Source organism: Eurytemora carolleeae, unplaced genomic scaffold (assembly GCF_000591075.1).
Source record: "Eurytemora carolleeae unplaced genomic scaffold, Eaff_2.0 scaffold915, whole genome shotgun sequence".
Lineage (NCBI taxonomy): Eukaryota > Metazoa > Arthropoda > Copepoda > Calanoida > Temoridae > Eurytemora > Eurytemora carolleeae.
The window spans coordinates 34,269-59,940 of record NW_019396805.1 but is presented as its reverse complement, the minus strand read 5'-3'; the positions used below and the strand labels follow the sequence as shown (position 1 = coordinate 59,940).

General features: G+C 32.4%; 1 protein-coding gene across 1 annotated transcript; it reads left to right on the top strand.

The window, feature by feature from the left end:
* The first annotated feature begins 12,432 nt into the window (after positions 1-12,432).
* Positions 12,433-25,346, top strand: LOC111708866 (stomatin-like protein 2, mitochondrial). The gene is made up of 11 exons (XM_023482370.1): positions 12,433-12,603; positions 13,777-13,937; positions 14,928-14,973; positions 15,171-15,237; positions 15,721-15,867; positions 16,276-16,366; positions 18,464-18,521; positions 20,203-20,256; positions 22,066-22,221; positions 22,832-23,018; positions 24,548-25,346. The coding sequence occupies exons 1-11, from the start codon at positions 12,550-12,552 to the stop codon at positions 24,613-24,615; spliced, it is 1,089 nt and encodes a 362-aa protein (XP_023338138.1). The 5' UTR covers positions 12,433-12,549; the 3' UTR covers positions 24,616-25,346.
* Positions 25,347-25,672: the final 326 nt, after the last annotated feature.

The following is a 25,672-nucleotide window of genomic DNA, read 5'->3' as shown; positions in this document are numbered from 1 at the left end:
GGAGGGGGGGGGACGGCTTGTTTAAGGAGGGGTATTTAAACCTTTTAAAGAATTGGACATAAACAACTCTTTTTTTAAAAAGATACTGAATTACAATTTACAATTAAATAAAAACTATTTTTTTCTGTGTCATAATTTTCAATAATTTTATTCTTTTTTGAGCTGGGCTTTCTTATTTCAAACTTATTTGAGGTGCTTGTCTGATTCACAAAGGTATTTGAGGTGCTTGTCTGATTCACAAAGGTATTCTTAGAATGTTTATTTTAGCAACAATTGGTAGGAAATTAAGGGTTTTCTAGTTGAAAGGTGTTGAATTCTGGCCATTTCTTTCTACCTCTCTATACTGCATAAATCCACAAGTCATATAATTAAGGGGAGTATACAATTGCAAATTTTTAATTATCATTTGGACAGAACAAGGAATTGAAGATATGTGTGTCTGAAATATGATCATAATTGTAAAACATCGCCTTCAGGTGGACTTTCAGCAAGATGGGGGGGGGGGGACATGCTGGAGAAGGAATGGGAAGCCGGATCTCATCTAAATTCAAAAATATTTTAATGGTTATTTCTCATGTTACAAGAAATTTTGGCAAATATTGAATAAAAAGGAGGACTTAGTGCATGAAGTTGGAGGACGCATAAGACCCCTTGAAGGTCCCCTCGGTCTGGCTGGGTTCTGAACAAAATTCATAATATCCAATTTATTTTTATTCAAAACATAATGGATTACCCTCAAAGGATGAGACTTCAGAGACGACTCTAGGAAACTATACTGTCTTACATGTCTGCATCCTTATATTAATGATTCGATCTACCACTGTAAACTTGATTCTTGAACTTGACAAATCACTTAATAAATCATTAAACGATTATGTTAAAATAGAATCATCATTTTATATTAGTTTTTGGTTAACTTTGCAGTCTCATCATTTGTGGGTAACCCTGTAGATCTGTTAGGGTTAAGATTTGATACAAATCTGAAACTCCTTTAAGATAATTAATATGTTAAATGACCAGAGATGTTAAAAAGTTAAAAGTTTAAGTTAAAGGAAATGTTTAGATAAAATGGAAGGTAGATATCTATACCTGCTACAGGTTTACTTCAAACTAATATTTATAAAATACTAGCTGAAGTACCCGGCGTTGCCCCTTTAGTTTTAGAAACACTTTCTAATTTTGAAGAAAAAAATTTCGATTTTTGATAAAACTTTCAACCAATTCGGTCCATCCTTTTGGCCAGCCATAGATAACATATAATATATCTATATAAAAATTTATTATTTAATCAAAAACAGATAAACATCCTCATATACAATGTTTCATGGACCAATTGTCATGGACCAATTGTCATGTCATCTTCTGTTCTCGACTCTATCTATCTATATATAAATTTGGCTTGTCTGTCTGTTTGTTTGCATCCAATAAACGTCAAAACGGCTGAACCGATCGGGCCCAAAATTTTTGTGGGACATCACGTGACCACAGGGAATGTATACGAATGATAAAAATTAAAAAAAAAAGTGTTTTAGGTTTTTAATTTGTAAAAAAATTTAAATTCTTGAAAATCCGCGATTTTTTTTTAAATCCGCGAAATAATTTTCTTCTTTGTTTTAAAATGTAAGCAAAAAGAACATGTTCACAATTTAAATAGAAGATGGGCGCAAAGCGCCCTAAAAGCCTAGTATATCTATATATAAATTTGGCTTGTCTGTCTGTTTGTTTGTCTGTTTGTTTGTTTGTTTGTATCCAATAAACGTCAAAACGGCTGAACCGATCGGGCCCAAATTTTTTGTGGGACATCTAGGGACTCCAGGGAAGGTTTATGAATCATCAAAATTTCAAATATTTGTCTCCATCAAAATTCGATCGTCATTAAATTTTTTAAAATTTTGAAAATCCGCGAAATTTTTTGTGAAAATCCGCGAATTATTTTTGTTTTGTTTTACGATGTACACAAAGAGAACATGTTCACAACTAATTCAGAAGATGGGCGCGAAGCGCCCTCTAAGGCTAGAAAGAAGGGCGCGAAGCGCCTTGAATTTCTAGTATATATATACTTTGCTTGTCTGTCTGCCTGTCTGTCCGTTTGTATCCAATAAACGTCATAACGGCACAACCGATCAGGTCCAAATTTTGTGTGGGACCTCGCGTGGCCCCAGGGGAGGTTTATGAATGATCAAAATTTTAAATATTTTCCGACAACAAAATTCGATTTTCATGAAATTAAAAAAAAATTTGAAAAGCAGGAATTTTTTTTTAATAAATCCGCGAACTTTTTTTGTTTTGTTCTGCAATGTATACAAAGAGAAAATGTTCACAATTTAAATAGAAGATGGGCGCGAAGCGCCATAAAAGCCTAGAATATCTATAAAGCAACAATCAGAGCGCTCTCAGTTTTTCATATTTATTAATTAGAATTGTTCCGGATAGCTCCTCTTCAGTTATTAAACATGGTTAAATCTATATAAAAAACCTTATAAATATAAATTCGAAAGGTCTTTTTTCTATTTTTTTTTTCAAAATTATTTTTTCTAATTTTTTCCACGGGCATCGCACAACCCTTCAGCTAGTATCTATGTAATAACAAGACATTCGTATATATGTTCCCTATTGATTCAAAAATCAAAAATTCAATTTTTTTTTTTACTTCCACGGCAACTAAGAGCGTTATTATATAGATTAATTAATGATATGATCACAATTCTACGTAATTAATCATTTCAACACATTCCAATCCTGACTTTTGATTCGTAAATATTGAAAATATCCTGCATCTTATTGGTCTAATTCCCACAACGTAGACCAATAAGACTTGTTCATAAGTGAGGACAAGAAAATCGTTTCTTTAGTAGAAAATTTCTTGGATTGCATTATTCTATTTCAAGTGACTAGAGGCTTATAGAGCTACAAGCGTACTCTGAAAATCTTTTTCTTATTAAGAATTCACGAGATATCCATCATATTCTCTTTAAAAATGGTTTATTATCAGTAGTGGTTCTCTATAAAGGAATTGAGTCTTTGCCACAAACTCTACTTTTCTAAACCGTTTATCTTTGGATTCCAATGTCGTAGACCTTAGATATTTCAAACTATGAATTCTGTCAGATCAAATGATATAAGTTTGAAATATCAAAGATGTACGACATTTGGTTCCAAAGACATAGGGATTATAAATTCAGAGTTTGTGTCAAAGACTCAATTCCTTTGGACAACACTGTCAAGATTGGACAAACATAAAAACGACGATATCTTTATCGGATAAACATTGAAGAGTATCGTTGTGAATCGACCACGCCTGTATATTTTTAAATGGAAGGTCACTTAAAATTACAAGGACATCCTCTTTAAAACTATTATTGCTTCATCAATATTCGAATGTTCCAGGAGGTTCTCAAAGAGCTGGCGTTGAAATCAACAGGAGTTTGGAAAAGTTTGGAACTCAGGAGAAATCTCCAAACATTGGTATCAAATCTTTGTTTTAGCTCTCACTTTTTCTTGTTAACTTTCCTTTTATTGAAAAAAAACACTCTCGAATTCTCCAAGGAATTCCCCAAATTACGAAGAGAATTCGTGGGTGGTTTTTTTTTCTTAATTTTAGAAAATTTCTCATAATGCCTCTATTTGGGAAATATCCACTCATTAGGGCCAAAATCTTAAAAATATACTATTCTCAAATCGGAATTTGGAAAATCTAGAGAATTCCCCCCAATACCTAGGAATCTGGGAAATTTCAAAAATATTTAGGAATCTGGGGAAGGAATTACCCAAATTCCTGGGAATCCGGGGAGTTCCACAAATTTTTCAAATATTTATTTTATTAAAAAGTATAATTGGTGTCGGTTCCTAAACGTTCCCTTTCAGGAATGTACCCGTTTCCGTTCGCGCAACCAACCATGGCTAGCTACTATATCCAGCAACCCCCTGTATTCATGCAACCACAACCATATCAGGTTTATATCCACTATAAAACTAGGATACATGACTAGCTACTATATCCAGCAACCCCTTGTATGCATGCAACCACAACCATATCAGGTCTATATCCACTATACAGCTAGGATACAGGACTATCTACTTTATCCAGCATCCTCTGTATGCATGCAACCACAACCGTATCAGGTATATATCCACTACACAGCTAGGATACAGGACTAGCTACTATATCCATCATCCCCTGTCTTCATGCAACCACAACCATATCAGGTCTATATCCACTATACAGCTAGGATACAGGACTAGCTACTATAATCAGCATCCCTTTATGCATGCAACCACAACCATATCAGGTATATATCCACTATACAGCTGATACAGGACTATAGCTACTATATCTAGCTGTATCTGTATGCATGCAACCACAACCATATCAAGTAGATATCCCCTAAATAAGATACAGGACTAGCTATTATATCCAGCAACCATCTGTATTCATGCAACCACAATCATACCAGGTATATATCCAATTGTATACCAGGCGGGCTACAAACTATATCCAGCAACCATCTATGTTCATGCAACCACAATCATATCAGGTATATATTCACTATAACGCTAGGATACTGGCGTATTGAGTAGGCTTTCCTTTAACTAACTGCAAATTGAGCAAAGTTCAATAGAAATGTCTTGATTTTTATCAACGAGTAATAGGCACATTTTATTCTTTTGCCTTTGTTCCTTGATGCACAATTCTTATAAAAAGCAGGTAAAGAAGAAAATGCTGGCTACGTTTTTTAAAGAATCTTGATATATTTAAAACTCAACCTGAATATTATTCTTGAGTAGATAATCTTTAATATATATAAACAACAATTTACACTGCATGCAGTGCAGTACATACATACATACATGCAGCATTGCAAGCAAATTCATGTTTTTATTATTTATTAAATTGTACCAAACAAATAGTACTCTTGTTCAAATACCAGATGGGCCAGGCAAATGGATATCAAGGCTATGGGAGTCCAATGTATCCTCAAGGGGCCCTACCTGGAGGCCCTCAAGGGTACACGCATGGAGGTCCGCCAGGGTACCCCCAGCAGTTCCCTGAGAAACCCCTGAAGAGGAGTGGAAGCATAAATGCTAAGATATACAGTGCAGATGCCAGGTGAAACTTTATATATTATCTAAACATACAAACATACAACATACAACATACAACCTTGGATTAGAGATTTTGTGTTGAATTATTGGATTACCCATAATCCCGATTTCTCGATCTCGATATCCACAGCGGGCACTTTTAAATTTTACGCAGATTCTGCTTGATCTTTTGATTTTGGATATCCGCAATTTCTCTGTTCTCTCCTTGGTTGTACGCAAAATTCGCAGGCTTCTGATTGGCTGTTTGTTTTTCACCGACAACATCACTCTTAATTCATGGGGTGTCAATTAAAGATTAAATTAATCTGTAGATTAATAAAAGATCAAATAAAGCATTTATAAAACATTTGATCTTTAAAAGCTAAAAGATGCGGTTTTCTCGGCCTGTTCCGATTCCGTTCTGAATAAGGCGTAATTTTTCATGCAAAAAATGTGTAAAGTTTATAATTAAAAAAATTATGTAAGATACATTGTAAAGTGTAAAGGCTGAGCCGAAATATTTTCAATGAATAATTTCAATCTAATTAAGATTTGAAGTCGAGTCAAGAATGTCTAATCTAGTTTAGAATCAAGTTTATCATTTGTACAAACAGAATTTAATTAAACTTCGGGGCTTTGTATAATTTCTAAATATTCTGCAGGCGTCCATTCAACACAACAACATCAGATTCTAATCCCAGGCAGGAGGGATTAAACAACTGTAGGGGATTAAACTCTTAGAAAATTAAATAATTGTGTGGATTAAATTTTAACACGAGGATTAAAATCGGAGAAGATTAGAGGGTGAAGAGATGAATTTACATTTAAAGGTTTAAAGTAAGTTTAAAGGAATTGAGTCTTTGGCACAATTTTAAACTTTCTAATCCCCATATTTTTTGAACCTGATGATGTAAACCTTTAATATTTTAAACTTAGACTATTTGACCTAAAAGAATTGATAGTTTGAAATATCTAAGGTCTACGACATTTGATCGCAAAGAAATGGGAATTAGAAAATCAGAGTTTGTGGTAAAGACTCAATGAGATTAAGCTATCCAGAAAATTTATCTAAACCAAATAAATAAAATTGAATTTAAATACGTGGACTAAGTTTCAGTTCATCGAAATGAACTTTTTTAAAACGATTCTTGACAAAGTACAGAATTTATAAAAAAAAATTCTGTACTTTATAAGATTTTTTATTAAAAATCTTCTGAATGATGATGACTCTTCGGAGTGGTTTAAAAGTTTAAGAAAAAATATATTTCAACCCCCTGGGGCCCTTAAAGATATCCAGATCAGTATCACGGGGCAGGATTTCCAAACATGCAGCCTGTGTATCCAGGGATACTTCAAGCATTCTCACAGGTGGATATTCATCATTTCTAGAATATTTTGAACATTTTTTACAGACGTAGAACAATATTTTTGTTTACAAATGATATTTATTGTACTAAAGATGAATATTAAAATAATTTTTTTACAACCAAAAATTAAATATTTTTCATCATTTGTGGATTTCTTAACTTTTGCACTCATGGATTTCCTTTATTTGTCACTGTTGGATATCTATCATTCTGTCAAGGGTATTTTTCATTTATTCACAGATGGATTTTCATATATTTGTGCACAAGTGGACATTTTTAGGCTATTTTTTTTAAATATGTTAGTTTAGAAGTACATTTATTGCTTCTAGATAAAAATACATACAAAATAACGAGTGCATAAAAGGAAGATAAGATAGGATCCGACTTTACTGATTTGCGGATTTCATAATCTTCTTTTAGGGATTTCACATCCTCTTCAGAAGTCCTCCCTAAGTCTCGAGCATAGAGAGAGTCGAGACTGATAATTATCTCCTTGAAGTGTTTACGGAAAAGGAGTAGATGGATTTCTGCTGATGATTGATCATTTTCTAATCTGCCCCATCCCCACGTCATGATCATTCTTGTGTAAGGCTCACCAGTGGCAATTAGAAGAGATCAGTTGTAGTGAAGGCTAGGCTGGCATATATTCAACCTGTAGAGAATTTGCGTCTAGAATATCTACGAGTAGGTTATTAAAGATGGTAGCTGAGTTGCTTGATAGCTCCATAAGTAGCTGTTTAGCTGATTAGCTCCAGGAGTAGCTGTGCAACTAATTGGCTCCAGGAGTAGCTATCACTGTAGCTGATTAGTTTCTGGAGGGTAGAAGTTTAGCTTTCTAGCTCCAGGAGTTGCTGAGGTTCAGCTTATTAGCTCCAGGAGTAGCAAAGTTTCAGCTTATTAGCTCCAGGAGTAGCGAAGCTTAAGGTTAAGATTGCTATCCTCGTCCAATTCTTGAGCTGTTTCCGACCAGAAGACAGTGTTTTAGGCCATGGTTCGTTTGTTGTCTGGGGTCACCACTTTAGAAGTATACATTTATTTCTTCTAGATATAAATACATGATAAATAACGATTGTATTACAGGAGTGAAAGATGATTAGGTCTTCTCTGGTTCAATAGATTAAATAGTCTACGTTTCAAATATCAAAGGTTTACATCATGAAGTTGCACAGATATAGGGATTAGAACATTTGAGTTTGTAATTGCTTGTAATTTCTGGGTTTAAACTTTGACACAAGATGTTAAACTTCAAATTTTCTAGGTTTAAACTTTAAAACAGATTATATAAATCTTAAAGTTTCTGGGTTTAAACTTTGACAATAGATTTTGAACTTCAAAGTTTCTAAGTTTAAGCTTTAACAACAGATTTAAAAACTTCAAAGTTTCTGGGTTTAAACTTTGACAATAGATTTTAAACTTCAAAGTTTCTAAGTTTAAACTTTAACAACAGATTTAAAAACTTCAAAGTTTCTGGGTTTAAACTTTGACAATCGATTTTAAACTTCAAAATCTCTCAAGGTTTAAAAAATATTTATATTTAGGAAAATGAGAACTTCAATTCCCCAATAGATCAGCTTAGGAATACTGGAGTAATACAAATGCTTTACATGTGCTGAGTCTGAAACTCAAAAATTAAATCGATTCTTTTTTGTTTAAAAATGTTTGGGATATTTAACCCTGAAATTATAACATAATCGATATGAAGTATACATAAAGAACACATCTTATCAAAGTGCGTACATTATATTCTAAAACAGCTCTGCATGATATCATGGCTAAGTATTCCAAAAAATATAAACCGATATAATTCAAAATTTATTTATATTTTATTACATAAATTCCGTGTCATAAATCAAGAGTATCTCACAAACAGAGAATGTTGGTTGCATTATATTGGTTACTGGTCTACCACGGCGTACCTGGATATCATACAAAAAATTATCGATTCTGCTTAAAATCGATTATGACATGAACTTTTACATATCTTTTTTTATTTTCACTAGGTCCCTTGGGAAATAAAGATTTTATCTTGGTAAAATAATTCCCTTAACTTTCCTATTTATTACATGAGGAAAAACTCTGTTCTTAGGTGCATTGTATTTCCACCCGCCAAATCCAGACTTCCTCGTAAGTATTTCTGATTTAAAAGGACTGTTTGACTTCTGAATAAGCAAGTGCACATGCAGTACACGATGTGCTACATGAAGTACGCCATGAGAATAGATTATAAATATAGTGAAATTTACTCGAAAAAAAGTGTAGAACGGCAATTTTGTTGTACTGTTTCCATACTGCAGGTGTACTTTACACATTTGTGCTATATAGATAAGTTTTCTTGAAAACTATTTGATTTTCTCTAATCTATTCTCTTTGGTTAAAAAAGTTCTCTTTTTAAATCAAAAATACTTACGAAAAAGTCTGCTTTTGGCGAGTTGAAATAAAGTGTGAGAATCTAAGGTTTATCTTTGATATAATTATTATTCCTAAGCCTCAAACTAAGGATGAGCAGGATGAAGGATGAAGAAGAGTTTATGGAAAATATGCAGGAATGGGAAACTAAGGTCCATAAAAATTAAGAACTTTTTAAGAAAAACCTATATTTTCGTTTTTCAATAAACGGGGTTTTCATCCATCACCCTTGTATCCGTTTACTGTTTAGCGCTGATATCAGGATTTATTTGGATGATGAGATAGATATTAGCATAGAAAAATGTTACTGCCGTTGCAATTTTTATTGGTTCTAAATCGTCATCAATAAAATTGACTGACTCTGAATGGATAAGACGGAATACCGGAAAGTTTAAAAAAGGGTGCCGGCCAGTAATGAGTTAATACTGAAATTTTAGTTAATTTTCAAAAAGTATTGTTCTTTGACGAAACCTTCTCCCTAAATAAAATTATTTATACAGAAGGTGTCCCAATAAGCCTGGTAATTAAGTGAATTTTTACCGCGTGAACACAATCTTTGTAGTACGTAATCCAGTTAAAACAGTTAATGATTAAAACTACTATTCTTGGGATATACGATATTTGCACCTTCAAAATTGACGAAGATGTCAAGAAATCTGTTAAGATTCTAATTTATACAATAACAACGAAATCTTTCAATTCTTAAATATCTCTGTCAATTTTGAAGATACATCAAAGGCATACCGCATTTTCAAAGGCTCAGTTTTAATTTTGACACATTCTTTTATCAACCATCAAAAAACCAAGACGATTTTCAAGTCGTCTCTAAAATGTCAATGTTTATTTGGCCTGTACCTGTATAGTGATACATATTCAGGTTGGAAGCGGGTCAGCCTCACATCTTCTACCTGGGCTAACTATAGAGGAGGTTATGGATAGTGTTAGTGTTGCTAATGTAAGACATTTTGTAATGCAAATAATTTTTATTGTATTTTTAAACCACCATTTCACCAACATTACCGACTCATGATTCCTCCAAGATTAAGTAACTTAACATCCCTAGGGACCATTAAGTAAAATAATCTCCCTCTCTGCAAATTACAATGTTTTTTTGTGAAAAACTTGTGCCATTTCATTTTACAAGACGATAAAATTATGTAGAACTATTTTTTCTGGGAAATTTTACTAACCCATGGGTTCCCCGACCCATTGTGGTCTTGCTAAAGTAAAATTCCCTTAACTTCTCTGTAAAGTATAAATTGCACCTAAATGATCTAAACTCATCAAATACAGTTTAGAAAAAAATCTTACGAATTACACTGCTCATTGACATAATTCTAATTTCCTTATGTTCTAACTTTTAGGGAGTTTTAGAAGAAGAAAAAGAAAAAAGTAGCAAGGTAATATTTTTAAATATGAAAAATCTAATTGAACTACTGAAATAAATAATGAACATTTACGTTTGCACCCGGTGCTGAATTACCTCTGAAGAACTCTAAAAGAAGACATAATTTTCAATTATAAAACATAAAGACAATTTTGTAGAAGCCAGTATATTGTCTGCATAAAGGTGTTTTATACATTTAATACAAGTGTTTTTGTCCTCTTCACTCTAAAACTTCTATATTTATTGATCTGTGACTTAACATACATGTAAAGCATGATTGATTAGTATTTCAATTCAATATAATCGGGAACATAAACATATTTGTCAATTATTGCTTTCATAAACATATTTTTCAATTATTGCTTTCATAAACATATTTGTCAATTATTGCTTTCATAAACATATTTGTCAATTATTGCTTACATAAACATATTTGTCAATTAATGCTTACATAAAGATATTTATCAATTATTGCTTACATAAACATATTTGTCAATTATTGCTTACATAAAGATATTTATCAATTATTGCTTACATAAACATAATTTATCAATTATTGCTTACATACACACATTTGTCAATTATTGCTTATATAAACATATTTGTCAATTAATGCGTACATAAACATATTTGTCAATTATTGTGTACATAAACATATTTGTAAATTATCACGTACATAAAATTAAAACTGTGCATTACTGTCTATATACAAACTTATTTGTCAATTATCGCGTACATAAATATATTTCTCAATTATCGCGTACATAAATATATTTGTCAATTATCGCGTACATAAATATATTTGTCAATAATCGCGAACATAAATATATTTGTCAATTATTGCGTACATAAATATATTTGTCAATAAACGCGTACATAATATTTATTAATTATCGCGTAAATAAATATATTTGTCAATTATCGAGTATATAAATATATTTGTCAATTATCGCGTACATAATATTTGTCAATTATCGCGTACATAAATATATTTGTCAATTATCGCGTACATAAATATATTTGCCAATTATTGAGTACATAAATATATTTATTAATTATCGCGTATATAAATATATTTTTCAATTATCGCGTACATAAATATATTTGTCAATTATGGCATACATAAATATATTTGTCAATTATTGAGTTTATAAACATATATTTGTCAATTATGGCATACATAAATATATTTGTCAATTATTGAGTTTATAAACATATATTTGTCAATTATGGCATACATAAATATATTTGTCAATTATTGAGTTTATAAACATATATTTTTCAATTATGGCGTACATTAACATAATAATATGATTGCGTTTTGAAGTTTTATTTAAGAATCAATTAATGTTAACTTCTAAACGTATTAGAATGATTTTTATTATTCCTCAATAAAAGTTTTTGTTCAAATCCTTTACAAATTTTAAATATTAGATTATGAAGGAGGATTAGGAATTAGGATAGTTTGGTGGATCAGGAGCGGATATACAGGATTTAAGGGAGGGGGTGCAAGATTAATTTCGGAACAAAAAATATTCAGATTTAGGAACAAAAAACGTGCGAAATTTTTTTAAGATAGATATTTTTCCTGTTTTGCATTAGGTTTTCTTTCCCTTAAGTGCTTTTAAGAAACTATTCTGAAATCTCAGGGGGGTGCGAAGGTCCTGCCGCCCCCCCCCCCTGTATTCGCCCCTGGATACTTCATAAATTGGAAGTTCCGCCCCTGTGGTGGATTTAATTTGACGAAATGCATATCCCGAGTACTTATATAAGATGAGACTTTAGAGAAGATTGTACGGAATTTATTTAGTCCGTTTTCTTGCATTCAGGGTTCTTTGCAGACCAAAAATGTCGCATTGTGCGTATTTTGCCCCCATCCTTTTTATTTAATCTTGGAAAACATGTCAGCTTTGTATATTGTTTAGTCGATTAAAAATTTTTTTTTTTTCAAAATAGGGCCATTATCAGTATCAAAAGAACTGTTTTACTGCAGGGTGTCCCAAAAAAACATGGGAATTCAGTGACGAATTCGATATCGTCTGTCTTTGTTATGAATTAGCAAATTGTAATACCTAATTTCAAAAGCCCTAATATTTATTTTAATCATATAAAGAAAATAAAAATTAAAGACGACATAGTATTTTTATAAGATTTTAAGTGTACACTGTGATATGATCAGCTGTTTCAGTCGGCAATCTCACTGTGCAGACACTGATATAATCTCATGAAATATATCGTAACTCTTTCACTAGAAAAAAAGTTACTTTCTATATTGAAGTATTGAAAAGTATTTTCTTGATTAGAAAAATGGCGCTCTCTCTTACGCGGTCGATTTTACGGCCGACAATTGGAAATTATAGGGTAAGTTGACGTATAATTAGATTCCTGACCACAATATTTTAAGCACTTCCTTAATCTATACTGTTGCTAAATTATTACAAATAAGAAATCTTTTTTTGAGCTCTCCAAAGTGTGCTTTTACTTATCTGTATTATTGGAGATGTGGAAGTTGATTTTTATTTGATTAAATATAGATCAAATTCTGACCTATTTTATTTAAATCTAAGAGTTATACGTTTAGTTTATCTAAATTAGGAATCAGCATTGTGGTGTTAGGAATAGAATAGGCATCTAAATAGAATAGGATAGGCATCTAAATAGGCAATGTCCTAACGAACGATTTAATTTGGTCACCGCCCCCCCCCCTCCTATCAATTATGTACATGGATCTCATATGTAACACGGATAAAATTGGTCATGTGACCGAAGCGCCCGACCCCCTAGCCATCCTAACCGCGGTGCTCGGCCCACTAGCCGGTCCTAGCCTCAGCGCTCGGCCTCCTAGCCTGTCCTAGCCGCCTAACCTAACCTTAAAAAATAGATAATAATTTACTGATAAACTAGAGGTCATGTACAAAATTGAAAGGAGGGGGGGGGGGGGTTATAAAAATCGTTCTCTAGGACGGACCCTGTATCTTAATATATATTTCAAAAGGGGTCTGTCCTAGAGAACGATTTTTGCCCCCCCCTCCCCGCCACCCTTCCTATAAATTTTGTACATTACCCATAATTTTCAGGGTTAGGGTAAGGTTAGGTTAGACAATGTTTTTCTTAACTCCTTTGATAAATATTAACTTTACGAAAACCAGTCAGGGGGGGAGGGGGGACATTCGCCCCCCCCTGGCAGATTCAGGGAGGGGCGTAGCCCCCCCTGAATTTGGATTTTTTTGTTCCTATTTTCAGAATAGCTTCTCAATAGAATGCTTAAGGGAAAAAACCCTAATGCAAAACAGGAAAAATATCTGTCTTAATAAACTATAATGTGTGAAAAGTTAAAAATCTAGTTTTTTAGTCTTTAGTCATTAATGTTGACTCTTAAGTCTTTTAAGTCAAAAAGAAATTTTTGATATATACATATATATATATATAAGCGATAAATGTCTTCTCAAAATAAGTTCAGAACATTCTATTTTTCATTTAATATAGTTAATTGCTTTGTAAGATTATTTTATTTCTATATTAATTTTATTTAAGGTTTGTAGTTCAGTTCTTGGAAAAGATCAGTTCTCCTGCGCGCTAAACGTTGCCGGACGTGCTCCAGCACGATGGAAGCACAATACACCCCTCAATACAGTCGTCATGTTCGTCCCACAGCAGGAAGCCTGGGTGGTCGAGAGAATGGGAAAATTTCACAGGTAAATTTAATGTTTTACAGGGGTGTAAATTTTAATGATAAAATTATTCCCCCCCCCCCCCATTTTAAAATTCTTTTTCGCTCAGGTTGTATGTCTGTAATAAATATCGTCGTAGACCCTATGTCTGTAAACCTGAACATTAGTAATCTAACTACGTTTGTAAATAACTATGTAAAACCTGTATCACGATTTAGCTTAACTATGTTTTTAAATAACCACGTAAAACTTGTAATTACGTTGATTAATCTAACCTGTGGCCGAATTTAAAGAATTTGAGCGCTTTAAGAGATTTAAGACGGCGCTTAATTTAAACCGGGTTTTTGCGGATTTAAGCCGCGGCTCAAAATCGTTAAATTCCATCTCTGTATCATCAAACTCAAAATAAACATTAGTTGTAATAATACTCCGCTTTGAGTAATTGTTCCTCGTTTAATGAACGAGAGGGGTCCTGAATCAATCTTGAAATAGATATAGATTGGGAATTACAGTGAATTATATCTTGTAAGACAGATACCTGAGAATACGTATCCGTAATGATATTGACAATGGTATTACCTATGAACCTGGAGTTCCAGATTGAGTTGTACCTGGAATGGTACTGATCAAAGTGTTAATTTGAGTAGGGCATTTACTACATGTATGTTTTATTACTCAATTAGGGAAATGAATTTTTGGGTAAAATGATCTGAGCTGAAAACTTTAGAATGGTGGATATCGCTTAATCCACTCTTTTTCTTAATCTCGAGATTAAATATTGCTTGTTCTCCACTCATTTTTAACCTCCAGATTAATTATCCGATCAGGATTTAGGATATTCCATTCTAAAGTTTTCAGCTCTGATATGTCGAAAAAACTTTCATTTTTTTTTCAACAATCATTTCCTCTCATGGAGGGGGGGGGGGGTAATTCTTTAAAATATGTACCCCTTACTCTTAAAAATGTTATGTTTTGCTTAAAATTAATTGATTGATTAATGAATGATGTATTTAGAATTCTGGATCCTGGTATTAATATTCTTATACCTGTTCTTGACAAGGTAATTTTTCTGTTCTTGCGAGCATATTTCTGTTTGCTTAGTTGAACATGAGTAAGAGAACATTTTTATATTCTGACTTTTGATGTTTAAAATTGAAATAAAAAATAATACATTTTTATCTGCAACCCAAAATATCCCTAAATTATTCGCTTTCTTAAATTTTTAAAGAAGATATTCCAATTTATTTTTGTTTTAAGGTTAAATATGTTCAGAGCTTAAAAGAAATAGCAATTGATATTCCTCAGCAAACTGCTATTTCATCAGGTAATTATTGTATAAACAATTCTCCAATTTCATATTTTCATAAGGAAACAAGTTTTGACCATTCACATTAAAAAAAACAACGCATAAAATCTGCAAAATGTTACGTTTTAATTTCTTTGACTTCCTGATTTTTATCTGTAGAGTGAACACAAATATAATTATCATGATGCCTAATTCGAAGAATTTTAATTTCCTCACTGAACCGCCAATAACCAGTTCCGCTTGAGCGCCGGCTCAAATCTCGAAACACTAATTATATAACTGTGTTTGAGGCGCGTCAAGACGGGGTTTAAATTTTAAGTTCGGCCTCAGGGGGTTTTTTATTTAAAAATATACATTCCTGACAACTAAAAATAAATATTCAATATTAGAAATATATTCTCTTTTCCAGGAATTCTATTATCTACAGAACTACTTTGTTCCCGGTTCCGTCATGGTTAACATATAATATTGAATTTATATTGATTGATTGATTATTTTTAGATAACGTGACTATAAATATTGACGGTGTACTGTATCTGCGTATAATGGATCCGTACAAGTCTAGCTATGGAGTAGAGGACCCGGAGTTCGCGGTTACTCAACTTGCTCAAACCACGATGAGATCAGAACTGGGGAAAATATCTTTAGGTAAAGTATGTCAGACTTTTTCCAACTGATAAGCAAGGATTATAAAGAAGGCAAACTCTCCAGAAACAGTTAGACTATAATTTTGTTAAGAAGATTTCAAATAAGAGAAAACATTATTTTGTCATTATTGTATTACTAGCTCGGCGTTGCCCGTGGAATTTAAAGAACAATTGAAAAAAAAAATTTAGAACTTTGAAGAACAAACTTCAGTATTTTTTTAGCCTTTAATACCCATGGGTTCCCTTAAAAAAATTAGGAATCTGTATAAGATTTTAAAAAGAATACATACCCCTGAAAAAAAGTTTATCATTTTTTAAAATACAATAAAAAACATATTTGTTTTAATTCTCGATGGAAATTTAAAATATTTTTAAACTGTTCTTGATAAATGGTTGTTTATTTATTTAGATGCATTATTCCGAGAGCGTGAGAACTTGAACCTTCAAATAGTGCAGGCTATTAATGGAGCCAGTGAAGCCTGGGGGATTCAATGCATGAGGTAAATATACAGGGTGTACCACCAAAATTTATATTGAGGGACGACTTGAAGATCGTCATTGATATTTGAATTTCTAGTCCTGGCATTTCCAAATTTTTCAGAATCTGGACGAAATTATTCATATCTCCGGTTTTTATAAGCACTAAAAAAGCTGGTTACATTTTGGAAATCCCAAAACTGGAAGTATCTTTTGATATTTTTATAGGTATTTTTAAATTAATGTTAAGTTGAATACCTTGTAGTTTCTAGTTTTCAGCTACCAACCTTAAAGTGAAATCCGTCCAATAGAGTGCCATAGGAGATTCACAATCGCACATCTGACGATTAAGTGTCTATGACACATTTTTTTCCGACATTTGAATCTTTCTAATATCTGAGGCAGTGCTTAGGATCCGGATCCGTTGGATCTGCAAGATTTTGGCTTCCTTGATCCAGATTCGCAAAAATATGCGAATCCACGATCCGATTCTAATAAGCGAACAAAATAAAACAAAATTGGAAAATTCTGCTTTGTTAAAAAATTCAGTAAATTTTAAAAAACAACATGGATCCGGATCCATTTTTTTCTAGTGCGGATCCAGGATCCGGTTCCGCATCAAAATTGAATGGATCCTATTCCTAAGCTCTGATCCCAAGGATTCCATTACAGTTATGGAGCGTCGAAAATCATCTTAGTTTGTAGATTATTTTCCTTTTCAGTTCTATTACAAGTTCTATCCACTTTCTTCTTGTAAAGTTTAGTAAGGAGAAAACAATAAATATCTAATGTAGGAAATATATATAGTATACAGTATACACGGGCTTCAGTTAATTTCAGTTCAATGCTACCAATTCTTCTCCATTAAAAGTTAATATGTTTACCCACTAAGTCGAGCTCTTTAATACTTTTCTAATTAAATAATTAAAAGAGTTGAAGTGCTTTTGGCCAAAGTAATGTCTTTTTTCCACTTGTTAAATCTTAATTATCACATTAGATTTAGTCACTCCTCCTTGTGAAATGAAATTAAATTCAAGTTTAAACTTTAAAAAGAAAACATCTTCTAATGTAATATTGAAATTATGAAATTGTTTTTCAACGTAAGTTAAGGATGAAACTATTTCATCGAAAAATGTGAAATTCTTTTTGCACCAGCAGAAAAATATACAATAGAAAAAAATTAAAAAATCAAAACTCATTCAAACAGAGATCTAAGGGTAGGTCGAGTTTTCAATTTTTTATCATCTACATTTGACCAAATATATATGGGACTTTTTTAGTTAAATTTGGAGCTATGTACAGACGTATACATCGACGTTTTTGGAACTAATGTACAAGAACACCAGTTAATATTGACTTTTTCTAAACAATAAATTGTACTTTTGTTCAAAATTAGCATTTTTCAGATACAAAAGTAAAAAGTATATGACAAAGGGTGCTTTGTACAGAAAAACATCATTTTTATCGAAAAATTTCTGAACACGCAATATTTCCTTAAATTTTTTTTTAACTCGTACAAATATATAAGAGATAATGGGGGGCCCTTGGAGGGTATTGAGAGTGAATGGGAAAGGGGGCGTTGGGGTAGAGGGTAAATTTAACAAGCAACAAACATATCTCAAGACATTTTCCAAGAATTTTGAAAAAAAAATTCATACATATTTTTTTTATTTATTGTCTAAAGACGTCGATATCGACGTTTTTATACAAAATTATCTCCGGAAACCTTCGATATCGACGGACTTAGAATGGCAATAATGAGTACTTAACTTATAGTTACAAAAAAATCAAATATGAATGTGAAATAAAAATTCACTATATATGGACATACAAAAATCGAAGAGATTGAAAGTAAGATGAAAAACTAAATGTTTTTACCATCTTTTACTTTTTACTATTTTTTTCAACCTGTCTTCGTATTACGCTTACCTGATTATGATGTGGAGTACACTGGGGCCTTTATGAACATTAGTTTAACTAGTCTGACCTGTTTTATTTGAGAAATTATCGGAACCAACAACTTTTAATAGACAGGGCACAGGGTGTCACAAAGTTAGAAGTTGATACCAATGTTTTGGCCCATAATGGGATAAGAAAAACCTATATTTTTTTGTGTCTAGGTATGAAATCCGTGATATAAAACTACCAGCTCGTGTACAGGAGGCAATGCAAATGCAGGTATTCAGTTATGTTCAGTGGTATTGGTAATGCCAGCCAACGGTGAGTACCACCACTCCCCCCTGCTGAAAAAAGTGGGGGTTGGGGGGCCAGCATGGAACGGGTAGAAGCCATCTTGTTCCATGACCCTCTCAACTGGTCTGGGGGATCCATGTCGGGGTCCTTTACAGAGTTCTTTCTGAACACTTAAATCTATGAAGACTGGGAGTCTGTGGAGAGGGGGGGGGGGCGCCCCCCCATGAAGTATTGAATAGGTATAGGGTTGAAATGCATGTTCATAGCCCATGTACACCTATAACTTTAGATTGGGTGCTAGGAAGGATTGAAAAAATTGCCTAAAACAAATATCAAGATGTGACGCATGTTTCTAGGACTTTTTAAAAATATAGTTTTTTTTCTGTAGCTTTAGTCACAAAAAAAGTTATATGCTATTTTAGATTTCCTTTTTTTTCACGGACCGGACTTTTTACCGCCCTGTACCCTACCAAGGCATTTGTAAAAAAAATTAGCTTGCAAAAAATCCTTTAATTTTGTATATATTAAGAGTCAAAAAAAATTTCTCGATGATAGTGTCAAAAATGAGAGTGCTTGAGTAAAAAAAAACGTGAGGGGGTCGTTCACAACCCCCCTCCCCCCCTCCTGTTTAGGGTTTATACAGTGTACACTGTATGCTTAGGATGTTCACCGTAACCGGGGGGGGAGTGTATATTGCAACCATTATCATGCATCATGCATTCTGCAAGAGAAAAATAACAGACTTTGACCTACTTCCAAAGCTTTACATGCGAGCAGAATTTAACGAATTTACAGAATTTTTCAAATTTACCGAGATCTTTATTTCTACTTATTGTTTCTACTGGGCCCTGGCTCTTAGTGTTGAACCGGGTTTTGTTTGTTTAAAGGATCCAAATTTCATAGAGCACTGCGAAAATAAGACAAAACGTACCAAATCTATTAGGAAAAATTTGAAAATCTTTGAAAATCTTTTTCTAGTTTTCAATATTTGTTATTGTTTTATTGCTGTTATTGAGTTTAAATCGAGCAGTATGGGAATTAATAATTTAAAAAAGAAATTTCGCGAAGAGAAATGCTGTAAATCATGTATTGCTAAAATTTTACACTGACAGGGGTGGGGTGGGGGGGGGGGGGGTAAAAGAATGCTAAGAAAGCTGGATGGAAAAAGTTATTATTAGATCTAAAGTCAGAACTTTTGTGTTATGAATGTCGGGATCAAGTATTGATCTCTATCTTATGCAGATTAATTTAATTCCTCTTCGATATTCCCTGGGGGTTATACCATGCAGTGATTACAAAATAAAGATATCATGCAAATTCTCAAATTTAAAAGTTCCCACATTGGATATCAAGGTCAAGCGTTCACGATTAACGATATAGTCAGAAGACCCAACGTACTGAAAAATAATGAAAAGGAAAAATTATTTATTTTTATCCATTCCTATCCGCAGAGTTAGTCGCGATTTTCTGTGAAAATAAAACTCAATTATTAAAAGTAAAATTTCATTAAAGAGATAATCTCTTTATTTCATAGTAAACATTTCGTATTGTAAAAATGACGTTACCTAAGGAGAAATGATTGTGTAGAAGTCTCTTAAAAATATAAGACCGCGTCTGGTTTGAAGTGTCGCATTACCACTCATAGTGTAACCTTAAATCTATTAAGGTGGAAGCTGAAAGGAAGAAGAGAGCTGCTATTCTAGAGTCTGAAGGAATTAAGGTAGGCAATTAATTCAACAATGTTATAATATATTCTTATTCAAATACACATAACCTTCTTGTTTGAGGTTATGCAGCTTANTCATTTTTATCTATATTGTATCAATCTATATCTATTATTAACTATGAAATTGATTAGCTACTAGTATCGATAACGTTTTGATTAAAAATATATGCGGAAAAAAAATAAATTAGTTTTTATTTAATTTGAATGAGACTAAACCAGTGAATTTTTTTTTGTGGTATGATTGTCAGAAAGTACTGTAGTGTAATAAATAAATCTTACTTTTGTACTGTCCATTTATAAATATAAATGCACTATGTGTACTGTACATCAGTGTGTTCATGTTGTGTATCTTTTCCCTAATTATTGTTAATATTTTGTCCCTGTATATTGAATTGTGAATGTATTTTTACTGTCCCTGTATTGTCCTTGTGTATAGATTGTCTCTCTGTTGTCTCTGTACGTCCCTTTGTTTATATTGTTCGTGAACTGTTATGTCTACGTTGTCATCTTGTCCCTTTTTTGTCTCTGTGTTTATATTGTTTGTATTAATATTGTCCCTGGGTTTATTTTGTCCATGTGTTTATATTGTCCCTGTGTTTATATTGTTCATGTGTTTATATTGTCTGTGTTTATATTGTCCATGTGTTTATATTGTCCATGTGTTTATATTGTCTGTGTTTATATTGTCCATGTGTTTATATTGTCTGTGTTAATATTGTCCCTGTGTTTATATTTTCCGTGTGTTTATATTGTCCCTGTGTTTTTATTGTCTTTGCTTTTATATTGTCTCTGTACATCCTCTGTTTTTTACATTGTCTTTATGTTGTCCCCCTGTTTATATTTTTTCTGTTATCCCTGTGTTTATTTTGTCCCTGTATTGTCCTTGTGTTTATATTGTCCTCGTATTGTCCCTGTGTTTATGTTGTCTCTGTTATCCCCTGTATTGCCCTTGTATTTATATTGTCTCTCTGTTGTCCCCGTATTGTCTTTTGTGTTTATATTGTCTATCTGTTTATATTGTCTTTATGTTGTCCCTGTATTGTCCATATAATGTCCCTGTATTGTCCCTGTGTTTAAATTGTCCCTGTGTTTATATTGTCTATCTGTTTATATTGTCTTTCTGTTGTCCCTGTATTGTCCATATAATGTCCCTGTATTGTCCCTGTGTTTAAATTGTCCCTATGTTTATATTGTCTTTCTGTTGTCCCTGTGATTATATTGTCCCTGAGTTTATATTGTCCCTGTGTTTATAGTGTCTTTGCATTTATATTGTCTCTTGTTTATATTCTCTCTGTACGTCCCTGTTTTTACATTGTCTCTATGTTGTCCCCGTTATCCCTGTGTTTATATTGTCTCTGTTGTCCCTGTATTGTCTTTGTGTTCTTATTGTCTCTCTGTTGCCCCTGTATTGTCCTCAAGATTTTATTGTCTCTGTGTTTACATTGTCCCTGTATTGTCCCTGTGTTCACAACTAAAGTTTTTAATAAAGTTTATATTTAGTAAAATGTTTTAACTTACCAAAATCTTCTCTACCCCATACAAATATAAAATATTGTTTTACTTATTAATAACATAAAATGCACTTTCAAACTAAGATTGTATTTTGTATATTACGCTTACTCTCTCGAAAAGGGGAATCACATTAATTGTAATGCAACTTCTTTTTATTTTTATTTTGTAAATGTCTAATAATTTTTAATTAAGAAAAAGGAAATTGTTTGTATTTTCGAAGATTTTCATCGTCCATGGGATGACTCTTTCGAGTTTACAGCTGATCGATGATATCATCATATCATGTTGCAGGCGGCAGATATTAATGTAGCGGAGGGTAAAAAGCAGGCGCGTATTCTTCAGTCCGAGGCGGAGAAACAGGAACTAATAAATGCGGCGGAGGGAGCTGCCAAGGCAGTTGTTGCTGCAGGAGAAGCCAGGGCTAAAAGTATAGGAGTTGTAGCTGAGGTAATTTAAGTGGGGTGTTATATTTTGAATAAGTAGTCCCCCTCAAACTTTTTTTTTGGGGGAGATTTTTCTAGAAAATATGTAGCCCTGTAATTATGAAACAAGGGGGAGGAAACTAGTTCTTGAATTACATTAGAGACATAAGTTAGTTGTATACTCCGGTCCCCTGGTACACTTTACTAACTTTTTAGCTTTTCAGGGTTTGTTTTTCCCAGACTAAAATACATTTGCAAGATATTAGACAATAAAACTAAACATTTTTAGTTAGTAATGAATTCTTTTATTCTCTAATTTTAGGCGAAACATTTTTTGTTGTAAAATAATAACTATTGCAAAAATCATTACTTTTTTTAATTTTACAAAGAATTCAGTCAACGAATATGGAATCATGGACAGATTAAAAGCAATCAGAAGTCATAATAAGATAATGAAATTTCTTATTAGGATTTTTAAATAAAAAGTGCAATTAAAACTGATAAACAACATAAAAAATGTTTTTGAATTGGATTGTAGGATTAAACCATTGAAACAACTCTCTCAAATTACAATATATAATTTGAATAAAAAATTTAAGAATGATATTTTAGATAATTAAACTTGTTGATTTCAGGCTTTGTTGCACCAGAACGGGAACGCAGCTGCGAGTCTGGCAGTTGCGGAGAAATATGTTGCGGCATTCGGGGAACTTGCGAAGGAGTCGAATACCCTGATGCTTCCTCATAATGCTGGTGATATGTCCGGGATGGTGGCCCAGGCGATGACTATTTATACGAAGTTGAATGCACAGAATAAACTGGGTAGGTTATAATTATCAGTAAAACCATTCCTCACGGGGTACTTACAACCATAGCCATTAGCCATTAGCAATGGGCTAACACAAACATTGAAATCAGCCAATATTTTAGAATAGGCTGTTTCGCTGTTGCCTTGTGCAATGTACGTGCAATTGAATTTCTTAAAAATCACTCAGCATTCCCAATATGGGTCTTGTAACGTTTTATTAATATAACATTAAGAAATTGATGCAGTCGAATCAGATTATTTGTTTGAAGAAGAAAAATTAACTTTCATATTGTTGTGTATTGTTGAGTATTAATGATTTCGGAAATTGAGTGAAAAATTTAAACTGAGCATAACATTTTAGAATTTTTCTCTTGGTTTATCAAGTTTATACTAAAATTTTCTTTTTTCGAATAAAAGTTTTAGAAATATATATTTTATCTATAAAATAAAGCTCTTCGCTCTTATATGAGTACCACGTGGGTAACATAGGCTAAACAAATCAAATTTTTTTCAAAATTGCACGGGCAATGTCGGTCACTTCAGACAACCCTTATATTATCTTATCTTATCTTAAAGATATATTATATAAATATAAAAATGTATAAATATATAAATATATAAATATGTAAATATGTAAATATATAAATATATAATATTTTTTATATATCCCTGAAATAAAAGATAAAATACACTGAATAACAGATTGCCTGCCAAGAAGTAGTATCCTGAGTAAACACTAGATATTCCAATTGTAAAACAATTTATAAATATTCAGATAAATAAAATCCAAATATCGGATTCACAGAATTCAAGGATTATCAGGGAATTTCTAAATAATCCGGGATTTCAGGATTTAGAATTTAGTTTTTACTTAAATCCTTCATAATTATCCAGTTGGGAGTTTAATTGAGTTTTAATTTGTATTATAGAACTTTAAAATTAGACTTGAATCAAGTTTATATATTAAATCAAAGTTCAGTGGGACGAAAACGACTGATAAGATTCAAATTATTAGTTCAGCATGAAACGCAGTAATTGTCCAATGTTATTGTACAATTCACATACACGTTTTCTATAATTAGTTGAGTTTCAAACTACAATAAAATATTTGTATTCTAGCAACATCAAATTCAGATAACAAAAGTCCCGTCTTTGCTCTTTGTGATACATTATATAGTTATAATTTTCATTCATATATTGTAAATGTCAAGGTTGTATACGGTTCGACTTTTTTCCCCTTAAACTTATTTTCTGTTCACTCAATCAAAAACCTAATATCATTTGTTTTCCATACCCAAACAATACAAACACATTTGAACATTACGGCTTGAAATTCAACTAAGACAAAAAAGTGGCTTTGAATTTGAATTCCACTTGTTCCGACTCAGATCTATCAAGTTACATTGTCTGAAAGAATTCGAAAAACACTAACATAATGACATAAATATTTTTTACTTGATTTAAACAATTTTTATTTTTAGCGCAATGTATGTATATGCTGGGCGAGAATTATTTCCCGTCCTGATAATATTATTTTGTTTAGAAAGAATAGAGGAGAAGGTCGAGGAAGAAAGACCAAGAAATCCTGATTACCAGAGTAAACTGGATTAAGTTAATCTGCCGGGACTGTTATAAACCAACGGTAACTGAACCGAACTGGTTTCAACTGGATATAACCAACTATCACTGATAAATCTGGTTTTACTGGATCTAGACAACTGAAACTGAACTGGATCGAACCAAATAACTGAATCGAACTGGCAGGTCTTCTAGATCAAGATGATCTGAACTTGATATAAAACTGGATTCAGTTGAACGAAATTTGGGAACATGCTTCGAACGGAGTTAAATCTGAACAAACCATTGTGGACATTGGATGCTGGACAGCATTGACTATATTCTTCCATTGGTGAATAAGCCTTCAAGTATTCTTTTAATCATCTTAAAACCCCTTCACCACATCCCATATATGTGACATATATTCTGTGATCATAATTTAAGTATTTTTGGGAGAAATAATGTTAGCCTGAATTTGGTCTAAATCGATATCAGTTTATCTGGTTGACTATAGTTGAAAATTGTTAAAAGTCACGAAAAGAGTTATTTGTATCATTTCATAGATCTTTAAATCACGTAAAACTGTAAAATATTTCGCAAAATTTTGATATTTTGTGTTATTAAATCGTCACGCTATATTTTGGCTTTTATTGTTGCTTGACAATTTTCAACGTCATGCAACTAATATGTTCAAATCTCAGATATCTTGACGTTTGGATTTGCCTTGGTTATCTCTGGTTTTATTTTAGATGTGCCTTCTCTTCTAAATATACTTTTTCAATGAACATAAGGAAAATATTGTTTGAGTGAAATCAGTATCATACTTTCGTACAAAGATATCATAATTCATATTTAATGTCAGTTAAAGAAATGAACACTTCAAGTTCGTTTCCTCCAAACCAGTGCTTAGGATCCGGATTCGATGGATCCGCAAGATTTTCGCTTCCTAGATCCAGATCCGCAAAAATGTGCGGATCCACGGATCCGGATCCTTGATGCAAAATATCAACCAGAAACTGAAAAAAAAAACTCTTTACGCTCTAAACCTATATCTAAACTTTAGAAAAAAAGAGATTATAAAAATTTACTGATTTCTGAAAAGTTTCCAAGT